General features: G+C 37.1%; 1 protein-coding gene across 1 annotated transcript; it reads left to right on the top strand.

Annotated features, from left to right (window-relative positions):
* Positions 1-7,038: 7,038 nt before the first annotated feature.
* Positions 7,039-21,371, top strand: LOC127189871 (tear acid lipase-like protein). The gene is made up of 9 exons (XM_051146945.1): positions 7,039-7,140; positions 7,359-7,476; positions 8,701-8,899; positions 9,506-9,615; positions 12,150-12,286; positions 17,894-18,037; positions 18,736-18,807; positions 20,432-20,503; positions 21,132-21,371. Exons 1-9 carry the CDS (start codon positions 7,039-7,041, stop codon positions 21,369-21,371), a joined length of 1,194 nt encoding a protein of 397 aa, XP_051002902.1.
* Positions 21,372-23,017: the final 1,646 nt, after the last annotated feature.

Genomic DNA, 23,017 nt, shown 5'->3' with positions numbered 1-23,017 from the left:
TGGAAAGGTAACAGGTTTGCAATGTATATGAACAATAAACTAACAGACTATATGTGAGTGTCTACACAGGTGTTGTGAGAGCTGGAGTCAATCAAGGCTTGAAAAGAGCCCAGAAGGTTGAATGATCCAAGAAGATATTCCAGAAGGAGTAAAAGATGACTTGGGTTGTATGGGAAACATTGGAGTGTCAACTAACAACAACAACAACAAAATTAAAAACAGCAAAGAGGGTAATGTCAACTTCCTAATGAACTTAAACAGAAGCTCTGACTCTTGGCTAACAGGATTCACTTCTCGGATTTTCCAAATCCAGGAATCCACCAGAATTTAATGTTCTACATGTCAAACAAGCTCTTGTTAAAAAATATCCGCATCATCCATAGGCACGTCTAGCATACAACTTTTAATGTTTATGGGTTATTCTTATTCATCTATGCTGATGACTAAAATTAAAGTAGGACCCTGTTGAAAACGCTGGTGATGGCAGAGAAAGCTGGTGCTTTATGGAAGAAAGAAATACAGTGAAAGTTACTGCCTTTCTGTATTACTGTTGAAGTCAGTCATCTGATGGAGTGAACTTAACCCAATCAGGCAGCCTTTCACGTTTTATTTTTAATTAAGTTTTTTTTTAATGACCTTGTTCTTGTTCAGCTGTTAGTTCAGAAGACAAGTTTTGACATTATGCCAAATTAAACAGTGCAGTTGTCTATGTCCTGGTGTTTCATTCCGGAAAGCAAATAGGAACAATGAACAAGTGGAGTTTTCACTAAGTAGTCAAACTTGTGGCCAGTTTCCAGGGATGTGACACTTTCCCATGCACACTTCCAAAAGTCCAACCTTGCACATTTCCGGGTGCAGTCACACACTGTTGCCATATCAATACCATCTGAGCTAGTGATCTCATGTCCTGGCTGCTGCTGAAGTCAGCCAGCCGGTACTTGAAGTTTAGCTTCTCCACACACGAGCTTCCTGACTGTGGGTAAGGCACTAATCACTTTGTGTCTTAGTTCTCTGTTAGTTAGAGTAAGATAATAATAACAACATGACATCTCTAATAGTGTGACAGTGAGCACTAAGTGACACACTAGACACAATAGACAACAATGTGAGTTCCTTAGGAAGGTTTTTACTATTTTTATTATTGTTAGAATGAACAAGAGGCTGATACCAGAGATCTATTACTGTATCCAATCAGTGTCTAAATTTTAAAATCACAGTTTATTTTTATGCATATAGCTTTTCATACATAGCACCTTGACTTCTTCCCCGTTCCAGGTTACTACCTCTGCTTTCTACATGTGGATAAGGATGTGGTCTCTCAGGTTCTTGTTTCCGATGCCATGTCTGCTGCTTACTGCCATACCTTCCCACCCTGATGGACGCTGATCCCTCTGGAATGTAAGTAAAAATAAGCACTGTCATCCATACGTTGCTTTTGGTCATGGTGTTTCATAACAGCAACAAAAAGAGGATTAATAGACATACCAAATGTGTTTCCCAATGTGCATCACACAAGTTAATTCTCCTGAAATCTTACGACAGTATTTGCGTCAGTTCTTGGGGAAAAGGAGCATGAAGGAAGCTGTGAGTCCCAGCAAATGTTCATGTGTGACCTTCTCAAAGCTGCTTCCAGTTACAGGACTGGCATTCTGTGAAGACCACAGAACACTTCTCAGGAGCCACCTCACTCTGTGACTTCCAGGTAGCTATTTTAAGTCTATGCAGCCTCTCTTTCCACACCAATGTTCTTCAATCTGTCTCTTTCTCTGTCCCCTCTGTAGTAACAAGCACCCCAGTGTGATGGAGCTGGCTGTGGTCTTTCTCATCCTCTGATCTACTATGCAGAATTTTTGCATTTCTTCACATCTTTCTCTTTTCAAAGTGAACTTCAGTGGATCTGCTCAGTCAGAAACTTGCTGTTTGTAGCTGTTTGGATTCAAAAGCAGCAGAAAAGATGGAAATTCTGCTGGCTTTCAATGCTGCTGGCTTCCCTTTATTAACTTCTGACTCCTGTCATTGTACACAGTTCCCATGTTTCTTTTCTCTCAGACTCAATAACATAAAATTGTTTACTCTGGATAGCACCTTGGATCTGCTGGGTATTCTTGAACCTAATATCACATATTATTTTATATTTAGTATTAAATATCACTGTGCTTCTGTTGACTCCAAGGTGGGGTCCTATAAGAGAGGGATGAATGTATAAAGATTACAGGTAAGAAAGAAAATAAAAATAAAATAAATATTTTCCAACAATCACCAATGACAATGCTTATGCTCCAAGGATCTACATATCAGAATAATACAGGGAATGTTTTCTAGTTTCCATGTTTGTTGAACAAGGACAGAGAGAATTAAATAGATTTTGGTTTCCCAGAGCAAGCAATGAGCTGGGAACAAGAATGGAAACTTTCGTTTATACAACTTTATCTGGGTCATCATTTAGGCTTTATTTGAAGTATATAATAATAGAATTAATCTTCATACATGTCCTAATTGATTCTTATTTAATAATTATAGAGCCTAGAAAGAACAAAAAAGATTATTTTAGATATCTGTGCCTTGTAGTACAGATTTCTCTACACAGGGATGGAGAGGGAGGCAGGATCAACTGCAATTTTGTCGTAGGTTCCTTGTGTGTCTTTGTCTCTGTATGTGCGTGTATGCAAATGTGTGTGCATGTGTTTTTTTTTTTTTTTTTTTTTTTCCACTTGGGTGTGAATGTTAGAGAACAACACTGGCTTTCATTTCTTGGGTGCCTTCTACTTTTTATTTGAGACATAGTCTTTCATTGATCTGGAAACATACTAAGCAGGCTGTAATCGCTTGGCAGCAAGCTTCCAGGAGTCCACCCACCTCCCATCTCCCATCCGCCATTGAGATTACAGGTGCTCACTACTCTATCGAAATTTTAAAAAGTGGATTCTCAAATCATTACATTTGGAATCATGCACTCATGGGAGTTACTGATAGAGTCCTTTTTTGCAGCCCTAAGATGGTTTCTTGTTGCTTCTCTGAGTAATTGCTAAGAAAAGAGAGCTTGTCACGTAGCTTCTGAGGGGCCTGTGACCTGTATTATGGGTACGCTGTAATATGTGGCTGAGTGAGTCCATTCTGTGCGTACCTTTCTGGGTCTGGGTTACCTCACTCAGGATGATCTTTTCTAGGTCCATCCATTTGCCTGTGAATTGCATGATTGCCTTGTTTTTAAGAGCTGAATAGTAATCCATTGTGTAAATGTACCACACTGCTGAGACAAGCTGGAGACCTCCAACAGGGTAGGCTCCTGGGAGACTCCGAAGAGCAGGGGTCATGGAGACTGAGGAGGCCACATCCTAGCCGGGCAGGACTTCTAGTGGAGAGAGGGGACATGCCAAACCATCTACAAAAATGTCAACCCAAAGTTTGTCCAGCCTACAAGGTGTGCAGGGATATAGTTAGAGCAGAGATTGAGGCAATGTCCAACATTTACCTGGATCAACCTGAGGTCCACCCCATGAGACAGAGGGAACCCCTGACTCTATTAACTATACTCTGCTATTTTTGCAGACAGGAGCCTATCAGTGTCCTCCTCTGAGAGGCTCCACCCAGCAGTGGTTCAAAACAGTTGCTGAGACTCACAGCCAAACACTGGGAGATGCATAGGGTGTCTTTTGGAAACGTTGGGGGAAGGAGAAAAGAACCTGGAGGTGACAGGAGCTCCACAAGAAGACCAACAGAGCCAACTAACCAGGGCCCAGAGGGGTCTGCTGAGACTGAAGTACCAGCCAAGGACAATGCATGGACTGGACCTAGGCCCTATGCACATATGTACCAACGGACAGCTTAGCATTTCCTTCTGGTGGGGCTGTCTTGTCTGAGCTCAATGGAAGAGGATGTACTCAGTCCTGATGTGCTTGATGTACTGGGGTGGGTTGGTGTTGGTGGAGCTCCCCTTTTCTGAGGAGTAGGAGGGATGAGTACGAGAAAGGGAGAGTAGAACTGGGGGGGGCCAGAGGGAGGGTGCCAACATCAGATTGGAAACTGAACAAATAAATTTTAAAAAAGAGAAAAGAGAGCTTTTTCTGTGACTCTTCCTGTGCTTCAGTTATGCAGCTTTTGTTCTCATGTCTCTCTCTCTCTCTCTCTTTTTTTAAAGTTTTAAAAATATCTTCTACCGAAAACCCAAGGCATATGTTCTGAAACTCCTTCCATGGTTCCAACCTTCTTTAGCTGCACTGTCTAGATCAAGAACATTCTCACATTGTGATGGGTGGATTGGGGCCCAGGGGGTTCTGCTCAAACTATTGCGCTAACCAAGGACAATACAATAGTGAACATTGACCCCCTACTCTGATCTACCCAATGGATAGGACATTCTCCACAGTTATGTGGAGAGCAGGAACTGACTTTGACATGCACGCTGATGCTCCATATTTGACCACCTCCCCTTGGTGCAGAGGTATGGTGGCACTCAAAGAAAGAATAAGCAGGAAACCAAGATGAGACTTGATATGCTATGACCATATAGTGTGGGAGGAGGTCCTCCTCGGTCATAGACCTAGGGGAGGGGAATAGAGTGAAGGCAGGAGGGAGGGAGTAATGGGAGGATACAAGTGATGGGATAACAATTGAGTTGTAATCTGAATAAATTAATAAAATTAAAATAAAAAAATTTTAAAAAAGAACACTGTCCTACAACTGTAAGGTCTACTACAGAATGATTTCTGGACTCTCAAACTGTTCTATTCTACAGTTTTCCCATTTTACCTTGCTACCAAACCAGTATTTTCTACTGTCCACCACAGATGAGGAGTGGCTCTGCAATGGTCCCCAGCATACTGCCATGAATGACTGCATGATGCCAGGTGGCAAAAATAAAGAAGGCATTTCTGTAGAAGAGACCTCAAGGTAAGCCAGGAAGCACAAGTTGGGTATGAGCCAGGCTTTAACTGCATTATTTTAAATAACATGCATTCTTGTGAAAAAAAAAAAAAAGTATTTTCCAACTAGACTTGATTTTATTTTTTGAGAATTAATTGGTGCAGTGCTGGCATCCCCTGTAAGGGTGTTCTCCTCCTCCTAGGGGTCATCTCTTACAGATTCCACAAAGTTTTCAGTGCAGTTCAAGAGACCAAATTTCCAGCACAATGGACGTTTGGGACACAGATCACATTCAAAGAGAAGCACATACGTCCATTGTGCATATGTGTGTGGATCCCTTTTGAGGAACACAGGAGTAGAAATGTATTAGGGAAAAAGTCTTCTATCTTATTTTTAGTGGATAATGCCATTATGACATGACATAAGAGGTTATGTCAGTTTATATTACAAGTAATTATGTATTTGTTGGTATTTTCATAAGGCTTTGCTCTGCTAGTTGTTAGGGGTTTTGCCCTTTGAGTTGTGTTTATTACTAATGAATTCATGGGTGTTTTCATGTATAATGGCTACTAACACTTTGCCATTCATAATTTTGAAAATAGTTACCAGATTTCAAGAGCCTTTTGCACTTAGTTCGTCATAAAAAAGAACTGACTTAAAATTTGGCTTTGTTACCATTTGCAAGGCTTGTTATCAGTCACTTTATACCTCTATCTACCACAAACTTCAAATATTTTTGATAAAATTGTTTACCAAAAAAACTTTCTAAATATACCAGGGGATCATCTTTATGGTTGCAACAAAGATATGTCTTAATCAGTTCTGATTCTTCCACATAAAACAAAAAATAAGGAGAGCATTCATGACAGCTACAATAAGGATCACTCAGGGAAGCAGGATGTGGGGAAGAAGACTTTTACCAAAGGTCACCTCACAGAACTCCTGATGCTTTGAGGATGTTTTAGAACCATGTCCATCTTGAGAGTATACATAATATTTGATTTGGTACTTGGCCAAAACCCAGAATTAACTACAAAAGTAGCAAACACATTTTAAGGAAAGGTCATCCAAAAATCACATTCACACAAATATTTATTGGAATACTAAAGAAAAAGATAATTATAATCTCCTTTACACTCTAGAAACCTGAAAGCTTCACATTAGGTGGCAGTGAGTATGTGCTTTGGGATTTTAAGCCTTACTGACTTCAATTCACAATGAATATATTCATAAGTAAAGGGTCTACCTTAAAGACAGTAAATATCTTTAATCTATTGAATCAAAAATAGAAATTTATTTTAAAAAATGTATCTTTCTTCTTCTATTCTCCTTGGTGATGTCAATATTAGTAGTTTTATATAGCAGAAAAGGAGAGAATATTCCAAATTGTATTTGTTTCAGGGCTGAAAATACTCAGTACACTCAGTGTGTGAATACATTGTCACTGGGCTCTCTTTTCTATGGAGGAGTTAATTTAATTTTTAAAAATGTGAAATGTGTGACTTTACATTATTGTTTACAGAATGATGATTTAATAAGGAACTATATAGAAGCTGGCAAGGAGAAATTGCAAAGAGTCTACCTTTTTGTTACCAGGATTTGTGCTTCTGAAATCATATGTATTTTATACACTCTAAAAGCGTCAGTGCGGTGTTTCAGAATAAGCAAAATGCCAGCCAGTCAGTATTGAAAAAAACAAAGTCTCCCTGTTCTCAGAAGTACCAGTTTCAGGAGAATGGTCACTGTGCCTTTCTCTCTAATCCCTGCACTGTTTTCCTCTTATTGTTCTCTCGTCTTACTCTCTTGTTAAGTTGTAACAGGCATTGGTTAAGTTATCTAACAGTTCTGGATGAAGAAGCAGAACATTAATCTTAGTCATTTAAGCCAACTCACTGAAAACTTTCTATGAAGGTTTTGCAACAACCACAATGGCATAAGTTTATTTACATTTTGATGAAAGGTAAGAGGAGAAATGTGTGGCTTTTATGAATAGCAGGTCAACGTAATTTTAATTTAAACCTTTGAGATGTGTAAAGTTATTGTTAAGAATCTTATTAGAAGATATGACAAACTGTAAGGAAGGGGATGTGTGAAAATAATGTGCATCCAATAACCTGAGTTTACTCTAAGACATTGACTGTATCTTGATGTCAACTACTTCCCAGCAGGTTTAACATGTGGTGGCTACTGAGAACGGTGTATCTTATCCATATATTTGGAAGTATACTTTGTTTATTCAAGCCCAAACCCAGAAATCCTGAAGCCAATATGAATATTGTAAGTAAATCTCAGTATTAATGAATGCAGTTTCAATGATTTTGTCACTAGTAATTTACTCCTCATTTACTAATTGTCATGCTTATTATAATATGAAGGGTCTCTTTACATATGGCTTCTTGCCTTGCTCTATAAATAATTCATGCTCTGAGACTTTTTAAAAAGTGCATAGATGAACAAATTAATGAAAGTCTATGTGTTCTCTCTTCTCCATGTAGGGTGAGATAATTTCTTACTGGGGTTATGCTTACGAAGAACATGAGGTGGTGACTGAAGATGGTTACATCCTCCCTATTTTCAGAATTCCACATGGAAAGAACGAGTCTAACAATTTAGGTAAGATAGGAGTGAGGAAAAAAACATTGCCGCTATTAATATCTTCAGTCAAATTCACTCTATGCAGAACCCTTCTCTTCAATTAACCATAGTAAGAGTACTCAGACCTCTGTGATATCCAAAGGTATCCAAGTATCAGATACAAGATATGCCAAGCTGAGGGATGGACATGTGGCCTATGTTGGTGGCCATGATATCAAGAGGAAACAAAACTACTTCATAAATTAAGCCTTACATAGAAGGCAGGAGCTCAGAGACCGCTGAGAAAGGCCTAGAACTTTCAGGCACACTGACTGTGAAGAACGCTTTAGTTACTGCTGCAAGAATTCATACCTTTCCTGATAAAAACACCACACTCGTGTGTCCATCAGAAATAAGACTACAAAGATCATGTTGACGTTCAGGGTTTTGTTCTTGCTTCAGTTATTTGTCAAATTGTCTACACATGAATCTTTGTATGTCAGAACATTTCTATATGTATGTTATATTTTGCTTTTCACAAGTTTGAACTAGAAGAGAATCTAACTCATATATTTTAAAAGTTAAAAACTTTCAATTAGGAAATTTGTATTTATCCAAAGTGTAGAAAGAAGAATAAAATGAGACCCTACAGGTGAAATGATCATGTTACTCTAAAGAATACAGAGATCTGTTAGCAGATGTAACATAATTGCAATGACCCTCTAGCACTTCTTTTGTGCATACCACTGTAGAGTGGTGACTCAAATTCATGTTATTAAATATTTCCCAGAGAATGGATAAGGTGTCAAAGAGCTGATAGTCAAGATCTAGCCAATGGTCAGAATATTCTCCACAGTTGAGTGGAGAGTGTGGTATGACTTTCTCACGTACTCTGGTGCCTCACATTTGACCATGTCCCCTGGAGGGGGAGACCTGGTGGCACTCAGAGGAAGGACAGCAGGTTGCCAAGAAGAGACTTGATACCCTATGAGCATATACAGGGGGAGGTAATCCCACTCAGGAAGAGTCATAGGGGAGGGGAGTAATGGGAAAATGGAGGGGGGGGGGAGGGAGGAATGGGAGGATACAAGGGATGGGATAAACATTGAGATGTAACAAGAATAAATTAATAATAATAAAAAAAAGAATACACAAGGGCTAAAAGTACATTACCTATTTATAAAATGTCACAATGAGCCCCGTTTTTTGTATGCTTAAAAAAAGATTAAAGAGACAAGGATTTTTCTCTCTTTGTTTTTTCAGTTCCAAAGCCAGTAGTATGCTTGCAGCATGGATTGACTCTCTCAGCTTCTATTTGGATTCTGAACCCTCCCAGGGGCAGCCTAGGCTTTTTTCTGGCAGATGCTGGTTTCGACATGTGGCTGGGAAACAACAGAGGCAATATCTATGCTAGGAAACATGTGTACCTAGACCCAGATTCTAGAGAATTCTGGGCTTTTAGGTAAGGAGTAGTAGTGTTTATATTTATTTTCCCTAAAACTGTATTGAACCTCTTCATGTCGTCATAAATGTATTATGCTCTACTGAAAGCATTTATAAAAACGTCTCTATTATGGAACACTATTTTAAGAGACTGATAGACAACAGTTACTTAGAATTTTGTTTTTAGTTTAGATTTGTAATTAAGAGGGAAATAGATATTATATACTTATATTTCACAACTAATAAAAAATGCGAATACATTTAATTCAGGAAATAACTGCTGAAATAAAGTGAAGATACAAAATGCATATGTATTTCTCATGTAAAAATTTCTGAATGTAACCATTTGGTACAAATCAGTGCAAACATGCTTTGAAACTTAGTCTGTCACTTAGTTGCATGCATGGAAGGCATGCAAACATAGGATCATGTCAAGGTTTCTGCGGGCATTGAATGAGATGATCTTTCTATAAGGGTAACTGTAAATAACAGACTAGAGGTATTTGATTGCTGCAGTCTCATTACTCAGGTGAAAGACTCCTTAAGTTCATGTTTTAATATATATGGAATAAATTGTAATTATTAATAAACAATTAACCCACTATGTTTGTTTTGTTTCACACAGTTATGATGAACACATAAAATACGATCTTCCTGCCACCATTGACTTCATTGTGAACAAAACAGGACAGAAACAAGTTTACTACGTTGGCCATTCCCAGGGTGCCCTTATAGGTATGTTGGGAGACTAAGATGTGATCATTGGATATTTTCATCTTAAAGCTCACACAGATTCTCCTGGAAATGGTTTTCTATTTTGGAAATGACCTTACCTCAGTATTTAGAAAGATTTAGACTAGCCAATGGTCCAGGTGTGAGAAGATTTTGCTTAAGTAATAAACATACAAGCTTCTTTTTTGTTGTTGTTGTTGTTTAGTGGAGGGCTTTGATATGCAGCCCAGGAGAGCCTTAACCTCAGAACCCCTCTGCCTTAGCTTCCTGAGTGCTGAGAGTACAGATCTCAGCAACAGCAACTGGCTAATTTTTTCAATTTATCAATAAGCATAATTGATATTCTTCTTTATCTACTTTTTCAACATCATCATTCCAAATGCATACCACATTTAAATAATAGATATGTGTCCCATATATAGGATTCCCTGCAACTCGAGTTTCCAAGACTAAGTTAGCATTTGTTTCAATGGTCTTATGCTGACTTTTAGTGGAAAATTGATGTGTAGGTACTGTTTAGGAAATTTTTTTTCTATTAATTTGGACTCTGAGTAATTAAATTCTGAGGGCTCAATGCGTTTCCACAAAGCTTTACTTGCTTAGTATTTTTTCTGGATTGGCCTGGGGCTAGATCATTTTTATTCTGAATATCACAAAAACAGTAAATGCTCCCAACACACCTGACTATCCAAAAAACACTCCTAATTAAATTATACATTGCTTGTTTAAACATGTGGTGTTGTTACTATCGAAAGAAAATCCGCTGCTTGTTACTTACAGTATATATTGTTCACTAAAGAAATAAGATTTTCCCAAAGCTCAGAATAAATATGTACAAAGGAAAGTACAGACCCTCATACATTTGGGATCATTTGTTTTCTTTTATGACCATCATTCTTGGAAATGCTTTGTGGGATGTTAATTTTTATTCAAGGTGCTTACTAATGTGTGTAAGTAAATCAGTTCATTCCCCCTTGGAATTCTGCCAAGGAAAAATGTTAGTGTGCATCACAAATGCTGCTGAAATTAAAAAGCACCCTTAATGACACAACACCACAAAAAAATGGAATAATGTGTCCAGAAATTTCATTGGATAGTCATGTAGACAGTAAAGAGGAAAGCAGAGAGATGTGTAGCTGTCAATCCTTGGCCACAACAGGATGAATATCTAGAAGTCATTGTATATTTTGCAGCCTGAAATACTATTACATTCTTTAAATCTTAAGACTTTTATATTGATAGTCATTAAATGTGGTTATATACATGTGGACTCACACACACACACATACAAACATGCACACATAAACACATAGAAATATACTCACACACACATCAGGGCATTGACGTAAGGAGCAAACAGAAGGCCACAGAAATTGTCATGTGGCACACGAGGGACATCTTCTCCACTTTCAGGGAAGATTTTATGCCAAAAAATATCAAGCTTAACCTGAACTTACAGACACACTTTTGGAAATCAAACTATTCAAGGACCACAAGCAATTGTTGAAAGTGTGAAGATTGTGTGCAAATCCTTAATACATACTAACCATAGTCAGGGTGATCACCCAAGAAAAAAATGTTTTTTCAAAAGTCTACCGGCTACACAACACTCAGAATTCCAACTGTGTAACCGTGCTGCTTAGTTTTTGTCAACTTGATGCAAACCTAGGCATATTCCAGAAGAGGGGATTTAATTAAAGAACTTCCCTGCTTGGATTGGCCTTCAGATCTCTCTATGGGATTTTTTCTTGATTGGTAATTGATGGTAGAGGTCCATCCCACTAGGGGGTAGTGCCATTCCTTTGCAGTTGAGCCTGGACTCTATGAAAAAGGCAGCTGAGCCAGCCCTAGGAGCAAGCCAGGAAGTAGCATGTCTCCCTGTGACCCTGCTTCAGTCCCTCCCTTGGGAACCTTCCCTGGCTTTCCTTGATAGTGGGCTCTAACCTGTAAAAAATAGTAAACCCTTTCCTCCCCAAGTTGGTGTTAACCAGTGTTTTATCACAAAATAAAACCAAACTAGGACAGAAACAGAACTCAGTAACTAAGTTCAGGGAAGGTTTATTTATCAAATTGGTGTTTATTTTAAAAAGCCCTAGGAGTCGCTGGATGTCAGTCTAAGCACCCCCAACGTACTCATAATGAGTGAAATAAAGAAAATTCATCATGAGGTGTTTTAGAAGGGAATAGCCAGAGATAGTTGGGAAATATATGAGAAAGAACACAGATTTCATCATAGTGGTAAACCACCCAAATGACATGGGCGTTTAAATCAAGGAAGAACACTAGGAACTGGAGTGATGACTCAGGGTTAAACACACAGGGGAAGACCTAGATTCAACTCTCAGTACCTACGCAGCATCTCACTACTGTCTGCAACTCCCATTACAAATGATCCCCTGTTACAGCTTGGCCTTCCCTGGCACCAAGCTCATATTTGGTGCACAGACATACATGGAGTCAAAACGTCCATACACATAAAAATAAAATAACATACAAAAGAATACTAGTAAATTAACTATAATCTTATTTTCTTTCAGCCTTTGGGGCATTTGCAACAAATCCACAATTGGCTCAGAAGATCAAAATAAATTTTGCACTGGGTCCAGTTGCAACTCTTAAATATGTATCAGGGCTCTTTCGCTTAATTGAATACATGGAACCAACTATGACCAAGGTTTGTAATATATACAGCATGATACCAGAAATAGCTTTGTCTTTTCATGTTTCAGTTAATTAGGGGTTTCTTTTATTTATTTTTTTTTATCCATTTATTTTCCTATTGTCTGATATTTTTATTGAAATATTTTATGTAGTGTAATATGCCAACTTTGTTTATTCTCTTTCTTTCTTTCTTTCTCTCTTTCTTTCTATCTGTCTAAGCATAAATATTTTGATGCAGTCTGTGACTGCATGAGATTAGGAAATTTGTTTTCAAACAACGGGCCTATTTCATCTGTCTAAATGACATTGCTATGATACTATTTCCCCTAAGATTCTATAAGAGACACAAAACACTGTCAGAAGCTATCTATCACCCTGCCACTTTAGAACTCAAGGGCTGTGTCACGATGTTGTTTTGTGTTCAAGGGTAGCTTGGACTCTGTAGGGAGTGTAGCTTTGGGTTTTTTTTTTTTTTTTTTTTTTTTTTTAGATTTATTTTTAAATTATGAGTATATGTGTGTTTGCACCATTAGTGCAGTACCCTGTGGTGGTCAGAAGAGGGCATCAGATCCTCTGAAGCTAGAGAATGTGAGCTGCCTGATGCTGGGGTGTACCTTTCTTTCTGCAGCCTTAGGTTCATCAGGCAGTTTTGATCTAAATTTGAGTATAAAACACTTCAGCTTCTGCTTGGTATTTTTTCCTGGTCTGTTGGCAACTTTAAAGTATTTCATGCTCATGGAAGTTTTGACATATGTCTGGTATGAATTTCTACTTTCATTTCCTTTAGTTCAAGAATATGGTTTTCATGTCTAGATCGGTTTACATTCATTGAGAAGTGTTTTGCAGCTCTGGATACCTACCTATGTAAATGTTCTTTAGTCATTTAAAAGAATGTGTGTTGAAAATGCATTCTGCTGACACTGGTGTGCTCTAATGACACCTGTGTTATGTTGTTCGCAATGGCTGGCTATCATCAGGTCTTTGTAGGGACTTCTATCTGTTCTATTGATTATTAAGAGAGGAGAACTTTATTTTTGGCATGTCACTAGATCTTTAAGTTCCCTCCTGGAAGTTAATCAATTGTTACTTCAGGAACTGTAAAGCTTTCTTAAGTGAACAAAAACACTTAGTATTTAAACACTTAGAATTTGTATGTACTCTCAATGAAGTGACCCTTTATGATACAATCCAATTAGCCTCTGACAACTGTGTTCTGAGAGTTACATTGCAGAAAAGATTTAACACAGCTATATATCATTTTAAATTGCAAAGTTTCCTTCCTAATAATTAACCTAGTTGCAAAATTCAGAAAGTAGTTTCCTTTTTAAAAGCACAGGTAGACCTTTTAAAATATAAATATAAACCTACTTAACCATATTTGATCAGATCATTATATTTAGAATATTTACATTTAAAATGCTATTGATTGAATATAAAACTAAGTATTTATATTTGAACATTCTGTTTTGTGTTCTATATTTTCTATTTTACTTAGTACCAATTAAAGTTTTGTTTTAGGTGCTTTTTTGTTGTGACCAAGTATCGCTTAATTTTCTTTTGTTTGAGGAAGCTAATCAAAGTTTTGTAGCCAGCATGGCTTCTATGCAAATAATAATTACTACATAATTATAATATTTTAAGTCTGTCTTAAAATTTCTCCATCATTAGAGCTTGTGCTAATATGTCTTTTACATTGACCAATATTTCCAACATCATTATTTCCCTTTAAACAAACTTTAGGTTTTAAAATACATTAAACTGTGAAAACAAACCACTTCTGTGCATTTTTGTATATTGTTTTCTATTTTAATGTAGTGATTTTATTTCCATCCATGGCCATTTTCCTACAGATAACAGAAATGGATTTGACCTCTCTTACATTGCTGGTAATGGATTGCCTTGGCTCACTCATTAGTAAAGAGTCTTTTTTCTACCTGTGTGTGTCAATGGTATTCATTTCATGGATAAAAGAGGTTTTGAAATATCATGGGCAGATTAAAGATGTTGCTCCACTTCTTTTCCTTGTTCTTTTGTTTCTCAGGAGAACTCTGGATCCACTGTCACAACATTTCCTCTGTCTTTGTCTGGCTTTCTAAGTACTTATATTTTCTCCTTTATGTTGAGCAATATAGTTATTATGTGCCTTGGTGTACATGGTTTATGATACTTAGGCTTGAGTCTATGTACCTTAATGTTCCTTGGGAAGACAGTTTGATTAGATAAAGCTTTAAAAGTTTCTAAGCTGGGTGTGGTGGGCACCTGCAGTGGCTACACTTGGTCCATCTGGAGCTGGGTGTGGAGGGCACCTGCAATGCCAATACTTGGTCCATCTGGAGCTGGGTGTGGTGGGCACCTGCAGTGTCAACACTTGGTCCATCTGGAGCTGGGTGTGGTGGGCACCTTCAGTGCCTACACTTGGTCCATCTGAAACTGGGTGTGGTGGGCACCTGCAGTGGCAACACTTGGTCCATCTGGAGCTGGGTGTGGAGGGCACCTGCAATGCCAACATGTGCATTCTATTGGCAGGGAGCTCAGTCGTAGAATCTAGTAGTGGAGTTTTCCCTCAGCCTTTGCTCCTCTGAACTCTCAGGAAACCAGCTGAGGAAGGCTTTGTCCCACAGACCAGTCATACAGAGGGCTAAAAATTAAACAGAGGTGGATGTGGCCACCTGCCTGTTTTCGGGTGGAAGGAGCCAAGGTTCTCACCCTCCTCTGCTGGGAGGGAGCTCTCTGTTTCTGCATCCTCTCAAGTGAGGTTCAATCCCCTGACTTGAGAAAGCACAGAGTAACCTAGCACTTAGCTGGATTGAGACTCCTGGAGTCTGCAGCTCCCTGGGCAGGGTGTGTCTCTTCCAACAGGGGTAAGAGAGCAAAACTTAAAAGAGGACCAGAATGCCAAGGCGCTTGACCTAAAATAAAGCAACAGAGAGACAAAAACTAAGTTTTAATTCATGTACAGAGTCTCATTCATTAATCTAGAAATGAGCCTCAGAGGTAAGCTGACAAATAGAAAACAAAGAGAAGTTTATGAGAACAGAGACAGGCTTGATGGCAAAGGGACAAAGAAAAGGGAAGAGGGAACAAGCCAGCTCTCATTGGGGACCCTCAGTGGGGATTTTTAAAGCCTCTCCATCATAAAAGGGCCAGCCCCAGGATATATCCTGGGTGCCTGTCTTTTGAAGTGACCACCTGGAGCCAGAATAATTACACATTTTCTACCCAATAGGATTATTATGAGTGTTTCTGGAAAGAGGAGAGAGTCAGCTTCCTCTTATCTGTGCACAGGTGTAGTTGGCTTTCTGGAGAGGACATAACTCAAGACCTCTGTCCAGAAAACTCCCACACCAACACTTGGTCCATGTGCAGCTGGGTGTAGAGGGCACCTGCAGTGCCAACACCTGGACCATCTGGGCCGCACATTGGCAGCAACACCAGCTGGCACTACAACTTAAGATGTTCTTCAAAAGCTTTTCTAGTGAAAACTCAAGTGTGATTCTGATAAGTCTGCCTTTATATGTGACTTGACCTTTTTCCCTTGAAGCTTTTAATATTCTTGCTTTGTTCTGTACATACAGTGTTTTAATTATTATGTGTCCGGAGGATTTTCTGGTCAAATCTATTTGGTGTTCTGTAAGCTTCTTGTAACTTTATAGACACCTCTTTCTTTAAGTTGGGTAAGTTTTATTCTATGATTTGTTGAAAGTATTTCCTGGGTCTTGGAGATGAGAGTCTTGTCCTTCTTCTATTCATATTATTCATAAGTTTGGTCTTTTAATAATATCCCAGATTTCTTGGATGTTTGTGTCAGGAACTTTTTAGGTTTAACATTTTCTTTGACTGATGTATACATTTCTTCAGTTGGGTCTTCTTCACCTGAGACTCTCTCTTCTCTAGTATTTTGTTGGCGATGCTTATGTCTGTAGTTCTAAAAGCCAGAGGGCCCGGGCAGATATCTTACAGACACCAAGAGACAACAGATGAAAGCCCTGATTACTACACCCAGCAAAACTTTTAATCACTCTAGAGGAAGAAAACAAGATATTCTACAACAAAAACAAATTTAAACAGTACCAATCCAAAAATCCATTCCTACAAAAGATGCTGCTAGGAAGCTCTAACCCAAGGAAGCTAATTGCATCCAGGAAAACAGAGGAAATTAACACCCACCTCAACAAAACCAAAGGAAGAGAAGCACACATAGACATACACACACTACAACCAACAACATCAAAATAACAGGATCAAAGACATCAAAATAAAACCAGAACACTAAATCTATTATAAAGAAAGTGGGGAAGAACCTTGAACCTATTGGCACACAGGACAATATTCTGAACAGAACATCAACCAATCAGGCTCTAAGATCAGCAATTAATAAATGGGACTTCATGAAACTGAAAAGCCTCTGTAAGGCAAATGACATTACGAATAGAACAAAATGGCAGCCTACAGATTGGGAAAGATCTTCACCAACCCTACATCTGACAAAGGGATAATATCCAAAATACATAAAGAACTCAAGAAATTAAACACCACCAAACAAAGTAATCCAGTTAAAAATGGTGTATGGAACTAAACAGAGAACTCAGCACAAGAATAACGAATGGACAAGAAGCACTTAAAGAAATGCTCAATGTCTTTAGACATCAGGAAAATGCAAATCAAAATGACCCTGAGATTTCATCTTACACCCATCAGAATGGTTATCAGGTTGTTGCCCTAGTGAAGGAAGTGGGGGGCTGCCTCTGACATGGACTCTGCTGCCTGCTTTTTTGTTGCTTTTCCTTGGCTGGGCTTCCTTGATGGGCCACAGGGGAAGGGGATCCCCTCAATCCTGGTGCAACTTGATATGCTGAGGTGGATGAGGGGGGATTCCCTTTCTCTTGGGAGTAGGGGAGTGAAAGTGGGGGAAGCAGGGAGAGAGGGGATGGGGGTAGAACAGAGGAGATTACGACTGGGATGTAAAATAAATCTTTAATTTAAAATTTTTGTGAGAAGATTTTCGGTAATTATTTCTTTACGTCTATTTCCTAGGTCTTACTCTTTAGCCTCCTCTCCAGGGACATTATAATACTTTCTTATTTACTCAGTGCTGTTTACATAAGACTGCAGGGACTGTGGAGATGGCTAGATGGTTAAGAGCACTTACAGTTCTTCCAGAGAACCCTGTTTGGTTCCTGGAACCCACACCAGACAGCTCACAGCTGCCTGCAACTCCAGCTCCAAGGGCATGCCTCACTCTGATCTCCATGGCAGCAGTACTCACGAGTACACACCTACACCTACATATACAAAACACTTAGGATTTGGGTTTTTTTTTTTTTCAATTATATAAGTGGCAATATTTGTAAATAATGTAAGTTTTATTTATTTTGTTATATATATATATACCTTTTAGGACTCTTCATGTATTAATTTAATGCCTTTTATCCCTTGAATCCATTCATTTACTTTGAAGAGGTTTGTTTGGGTTCTTGTTTTTTTGTTTTGTTTGTAGATATTTCTTGTAGATTGTGTATGCTAGTGTCATAAATTCTGGTATTAATGCATATCTTGTGACCTTCTGTTACTGTTTTGTATTCTCCATATTCTAACTGCTATTTATTCATGTCATTTGCAGATTGTCTTTGGTGAAAAAGACATATTTTCCAATTCAGATGTTAGATATTTTGCACAGTTTTTGTGCCAGCGTGAGACCATTGGAACAGTGTGTAATAATTTACTTACTTTGCTAGTTGGATATAACCCCCAAAATTTAAATGAGGTATGCGTGATTTTTGTTTTCAAATAGTTGGGTTTTATTGCTGTCATCTTCTTCATAGGTGAACATTAAAACTGAGGACTGTCTTTTAAATTATATAGAATGCTTTATCTTTTTTATTTAAAATAGTTTTTTAATATAATATATTCTGATTATGGTTTTCCCAGGTCCATCCACTTCCCCTTGCACCCAGATACGACCTTTAAGAATAGAAAACCAGCATCAGTGGGAGGAAGGGAGGAATGTGAGGATACAAGGGATTTGCGAACAATTGAGATATAATATGAATAAATTAATAAAATATTTTTAAAAATAATAGAAAATCGTAAGCTACATAATATGAATAATTTATGGGATAAAGTCTAATAATTTACATGTGATTTCTAAAGTTACAAATAGGAGGATGTCTAAAATTATATTATATATGAATGTATATATGAATATTATACAAAAAATGAGTATTAATTTTTTACTTTAATGCATTCTTTTTAAATAAAACTTGTATTAATAATCACTCGTTATCCAGTTTTAGACTTTTTTCCCAGAAAAAATATTTCCACCAAATACTATCATATGAGATACAAAAATATTTTAAGTTGAATGTGTAAAGATTTAAGTCATAGAAGTAGCACACTTTTCAGATAGTATTTTACTCTTTCATGTTTTCAGAAAGATATTAATTATGTTTTCTTCTCTTCCAGAGTCGTCTTGATGTATATGCAGGACAGGCTCCTTTAGGAACTTCAGTCCAAAACCTGCTTCATTATTCTCAGGTAAAATTTGTCTGTGCTTCCTCACCTTTTCCTGCTCAAAATCTCATCCAATGATGCTTGGCAATTCTCTATTTTCTTTGTAGTCAAGATATTTTATATAAAAATAAAGTCAATTTTAGCAAGCTTCAGGGGCTGGTGAAATATAGGAATTCTAGGTACCCTAGAGAAACAGGCATCTATTGAATTTTTTCTCTCTGCATATTAATAAAACGGCTCCCGAATGGCAACTAAGACACCCACACTGATTCCTAAAGTGCATGCCCACTCATTATTTTTCTTGCTTGTTTTGAGATATTTAATATTTAATTTTATGGGTAAGAAGTATCCCTTGGTTTTCTCTATACTGACTGTAATGAGTTTTTTTGTCCCATTGACAGGTAATATTTAGAGAATAATATCACATTCTGATAGAGGCTCATTTAATTATATCTGACTAGTGAAATCTGTTTATCATAGCTCTTCATTCCAAGAATAAACTTTCTGAAGAAAGTCTGAGTACTTGTGTCTGAAAGTTAGACTGATTTGAAGCCTTATTTCTTCTTCTTATTTTTTTACAAATCCAAAACAATTGGTTTATCAACACAAATCTGTAGCAAAGTGTTGGGAGCCATTGGAAATAGTTTATACAAAGTAAATTTTACACAAATAATTGCTATTTTATTATATATCGAATTTTAATGCAAATGTCACTTTGAAATATGTATTGATATCAACTAAGTGTTATGAAATTGTGGAAATGAAAGACTTTATGTATCCAGGAAAATAATATTGCATGCCTTTTTAATTTGGGGGTCAAATAATTTTAGATGTTTGGTAATTTTAGTAGCGTATATGTGTGTGGGCACATATGTATATGTATGGCTGTGTGTTTGCTGGTGCACATGAATGTGCAAGTGCATTATCACAAGGGAAGACAGAGAACAAACTCGGGCCCTGTTTTTAGGCATTGTTTACCTCTTATCCGAGCCACTGTCTCACATTTGTGCAGAACTTGCCTCGTAACCCAGTCGGCCTAGCTAAAGGAACACAGTGATCTATCTATTTTTGTTCTCTTGATCATGGATTACAAATACACACCATGATGCCCTACCTTATAAACATAGGATCTGAGAGCTGAATTCGACCCAGCATTTTGCTGTCTGAGATATCTCCTCATGCCCCATTAATTTCTTGTTGGTAATTATTTACATGTGGAATTGTACTTTACATCATTAAAATTAAATTGAATAAATGCTCACATTGTAACAAATTTGCTTCTAAAGATGACTTGAAAATAATTATCACTTTTCGCATTATAACAATAGCTAGATTTTCAATTTTTATGGTTTTCCTACATGTGACATTGAGCTATCACAATTAAGTAGGAGTAAAATGCCTATGAAATGTACTTTTGTTATTAGTTTTCTCAATCATTTTAATCTGTATCTGTCTGATGTGAAATACTGGTATAGATGCATTAGTCTCCATTAATCCAGCATCAGGTAATACACTTCTAATGTATAATTCATACAGCCTCCTTGAATCTGAATCCATAGTCACACTGAAAAAACATTTAGTAAAGCGTCACCATGCCTAGCTCTCTTTCTATGGGAAAGCTTTGTAATGTTCTGCTTCCATCATTCAGGCAATTAGAACAGGAGTATTCCAAGCTTATGACTGGGGAAGTTCAGCTCTGAATATGCTGCACTACAGTCAGGTACGTTTCCTTGTACGAATGGGAATAAGTCCTCCCTTTGGGAAGTGTATGAAAGAGTTAAGTTCTTCTTTAAAAAGCATGGACTCTGTTTACCCTTCCAAGGAACCTGACAGCGATATACCAGATGGTGGCTTCAAAACTTAGAAAATATTTCTCTATACAATATTACACAGTGTCTATTTCTAAATATCCTATCATTTAAATTTCACAGATGTCTTTGATTTATCAACTATTACTACATAACTTTACATGTAAAGAACATAAGATTCAGAGAACTTTTGTTTTGGGATATCATTCAGTTTATATGACTTAAAGGTTGACCGTTAGTGCGTGCCTTTAATGCCAGCACTGGGGAGGCAGAGGCAGGTGGATTTCTGTGAGTTCAAGGCCAGGCTGGTCTACAAAGTGAGTCCAGAACAGCCAGGGCTACACACAGAGAGACCCTGTCTCAAAAAAACACACACAAAAAAAGTTGACCCTAAATCTATTTTTGTCTTAGAAAGCTAAGGTTTCATGACTTACTATAAAATAATAGTAATTACTATTTTCATTTAATAAAAAAGTCAACTTACAACTTACAATGTGACAGGCCATTAACCAAAATATCACTGTTCTCCATTTTATTTAGCCTACACCTCCATTGTATAAAGTAAAGAATATGATGGTTCCAACTGCCATGTGGAGTGGTGGACAAGATATTCTTGCAAATCCAATAGACGTTAAAAACTTGGAAGCCAATATCTCCAATCTCATTTGTCATAAGAAGATTGATGAGTACAGTCATTTGGATTTTGTGATAGGTTTAAATGCTCCCAAGGAAGTGTTCAGTGAAATTGTTACATTCATCAGTAAAGATCAGTCAACCTGAAGTTTATTTCGTTTTCTATGTATTTTTATGTTCTTATGAGAGTCTATTGGTTTCCACAGTATGGAGAAGTCCTTGATTTTCTTTTCATTTTGAATCAGCTTTGATTTTGTGCCATTGAATTACTTTGCTAAACTATGTGCATTTGTCCTGAAAGTATGAGCATTAATAAAATGTTTAGTTCATCTTATAAATTATATCTATTGAATGGTTCCCTTTCTACATTAAGAAGAGAATTTTTGTTTGCTTCACAAATAATTATTTAATTAATCCTATGTGTCTTTGTGTGCCTTAGTGTATGTGTGTGTATTACAGGGTGTCAAGAACCCGCAGAGTTCAGAATACGCCTGAATCCTTTTGAACTGGATTTATGGATGGTTGTGAGCCATCATGTAGTTATCCTGACCTGAATACTGGTCCTCTGCAAGATATGTGTTAGCTATGGTTTTCCTAACAAGATTCAATGAGTTATGAAATAATAGCAGGAACTAACATATGAACTTTTGCATAAGATTTTAAAAAATTCTTCACAATGAATAAAACAATTTTATGAACAAAAGGTAGTTTATAGTGCATTGAGAAAACTCTGTTAGTTATCTATGTGACAAGGGATTAATACCCAATATATATCAAGAAGTCAAAATTAAGCACAAAAGAAGGTAATAATTCAGTCAATACATAAGGAATGTACTGAACATGCTTTTCTAAATGATCATGTAAAGCTCACATTACTCGTATGAAAAATAATTATCATGCATGACTATGAGATAAATGAAAACCAGGACATCAAGTTTTCATTTTATCCTTTTGGAATAACTATTCTAAAGAATAAAATCAAAACAAGTAAAAAGAAATATAAAATATATAGTAGCACATTGTACACTATTGGTGAGTTACAAATTAATCCAATCACTATTGAAATGAACTAAATTAGAAATTTCAGATTACATAGCTATTTCGCTTCTAACGATATCCTGAAAAGGATTACATAAAATGGAGAGATCTGAATACCTGTGTTTGTCACACCACTGTTCAGAACTGTCTTGTTATAGAATCAGCCTCCCTATGAAATTAATCAATAATACCTTATATTGATTGCCCATGTTTGTGTAAGTGCTTTATATATATATTTATATATATAAACACATGCATATTTATTTATTGGTGACCATATCATTCAGAAACCAAGAGCAAAATTACATATTTCTAACATGTTCAATGAATGATGCACATTAAGAGAGACAGACTTTCGTGTGTGTGTGTGTGTGTGTCTAATTTAGAAAAAATGTACATGATAGAGTGATTGGTGATGGGGAAGACTTTAATACAAAAGGATCATGGCAATAAAGGGGAATCATAAGAAAATCAACATTATAAAAGCATGTTATATTCTTCTATAAAAGTGTAAATATGAAACATTTTAATTATATATTATTTATTTTAAAATGTGTACATGATAGATTAAAGATAGATAAAATGCTTTTGCATTTTAGCCTTCTAAATTTGTATTTCACAATGACAGTACACAATGGCTGCTGATGCCTCAGTCAGTTGAGTTCTTCTCATATAAAGACATGTGTGTTCTTTTGAGTGCTTCCTTGCCACGGACCAGCTCAGTTGGGGACAGGTCCTTGAGAATGGGTGTCTTG

This window comes from Acomys russatus, chromosome 5 (genome assembly GCF_903995435.1).
Source record: "Acomys russatus chromosome 5, mAcoRus1.1, whole genome shotgun sequence".
Lineage (NCBI taxonomy): Eukaryota > Metazoa > Chordata > Mammalia > Rodentia > Muridae > Acomys > Acomys russatus.
The sequence above is the reverse complement of the archived record's forward strand: the minus strand, read 5'-3'. Positions and strand labels throughout refer to the sequence as shown.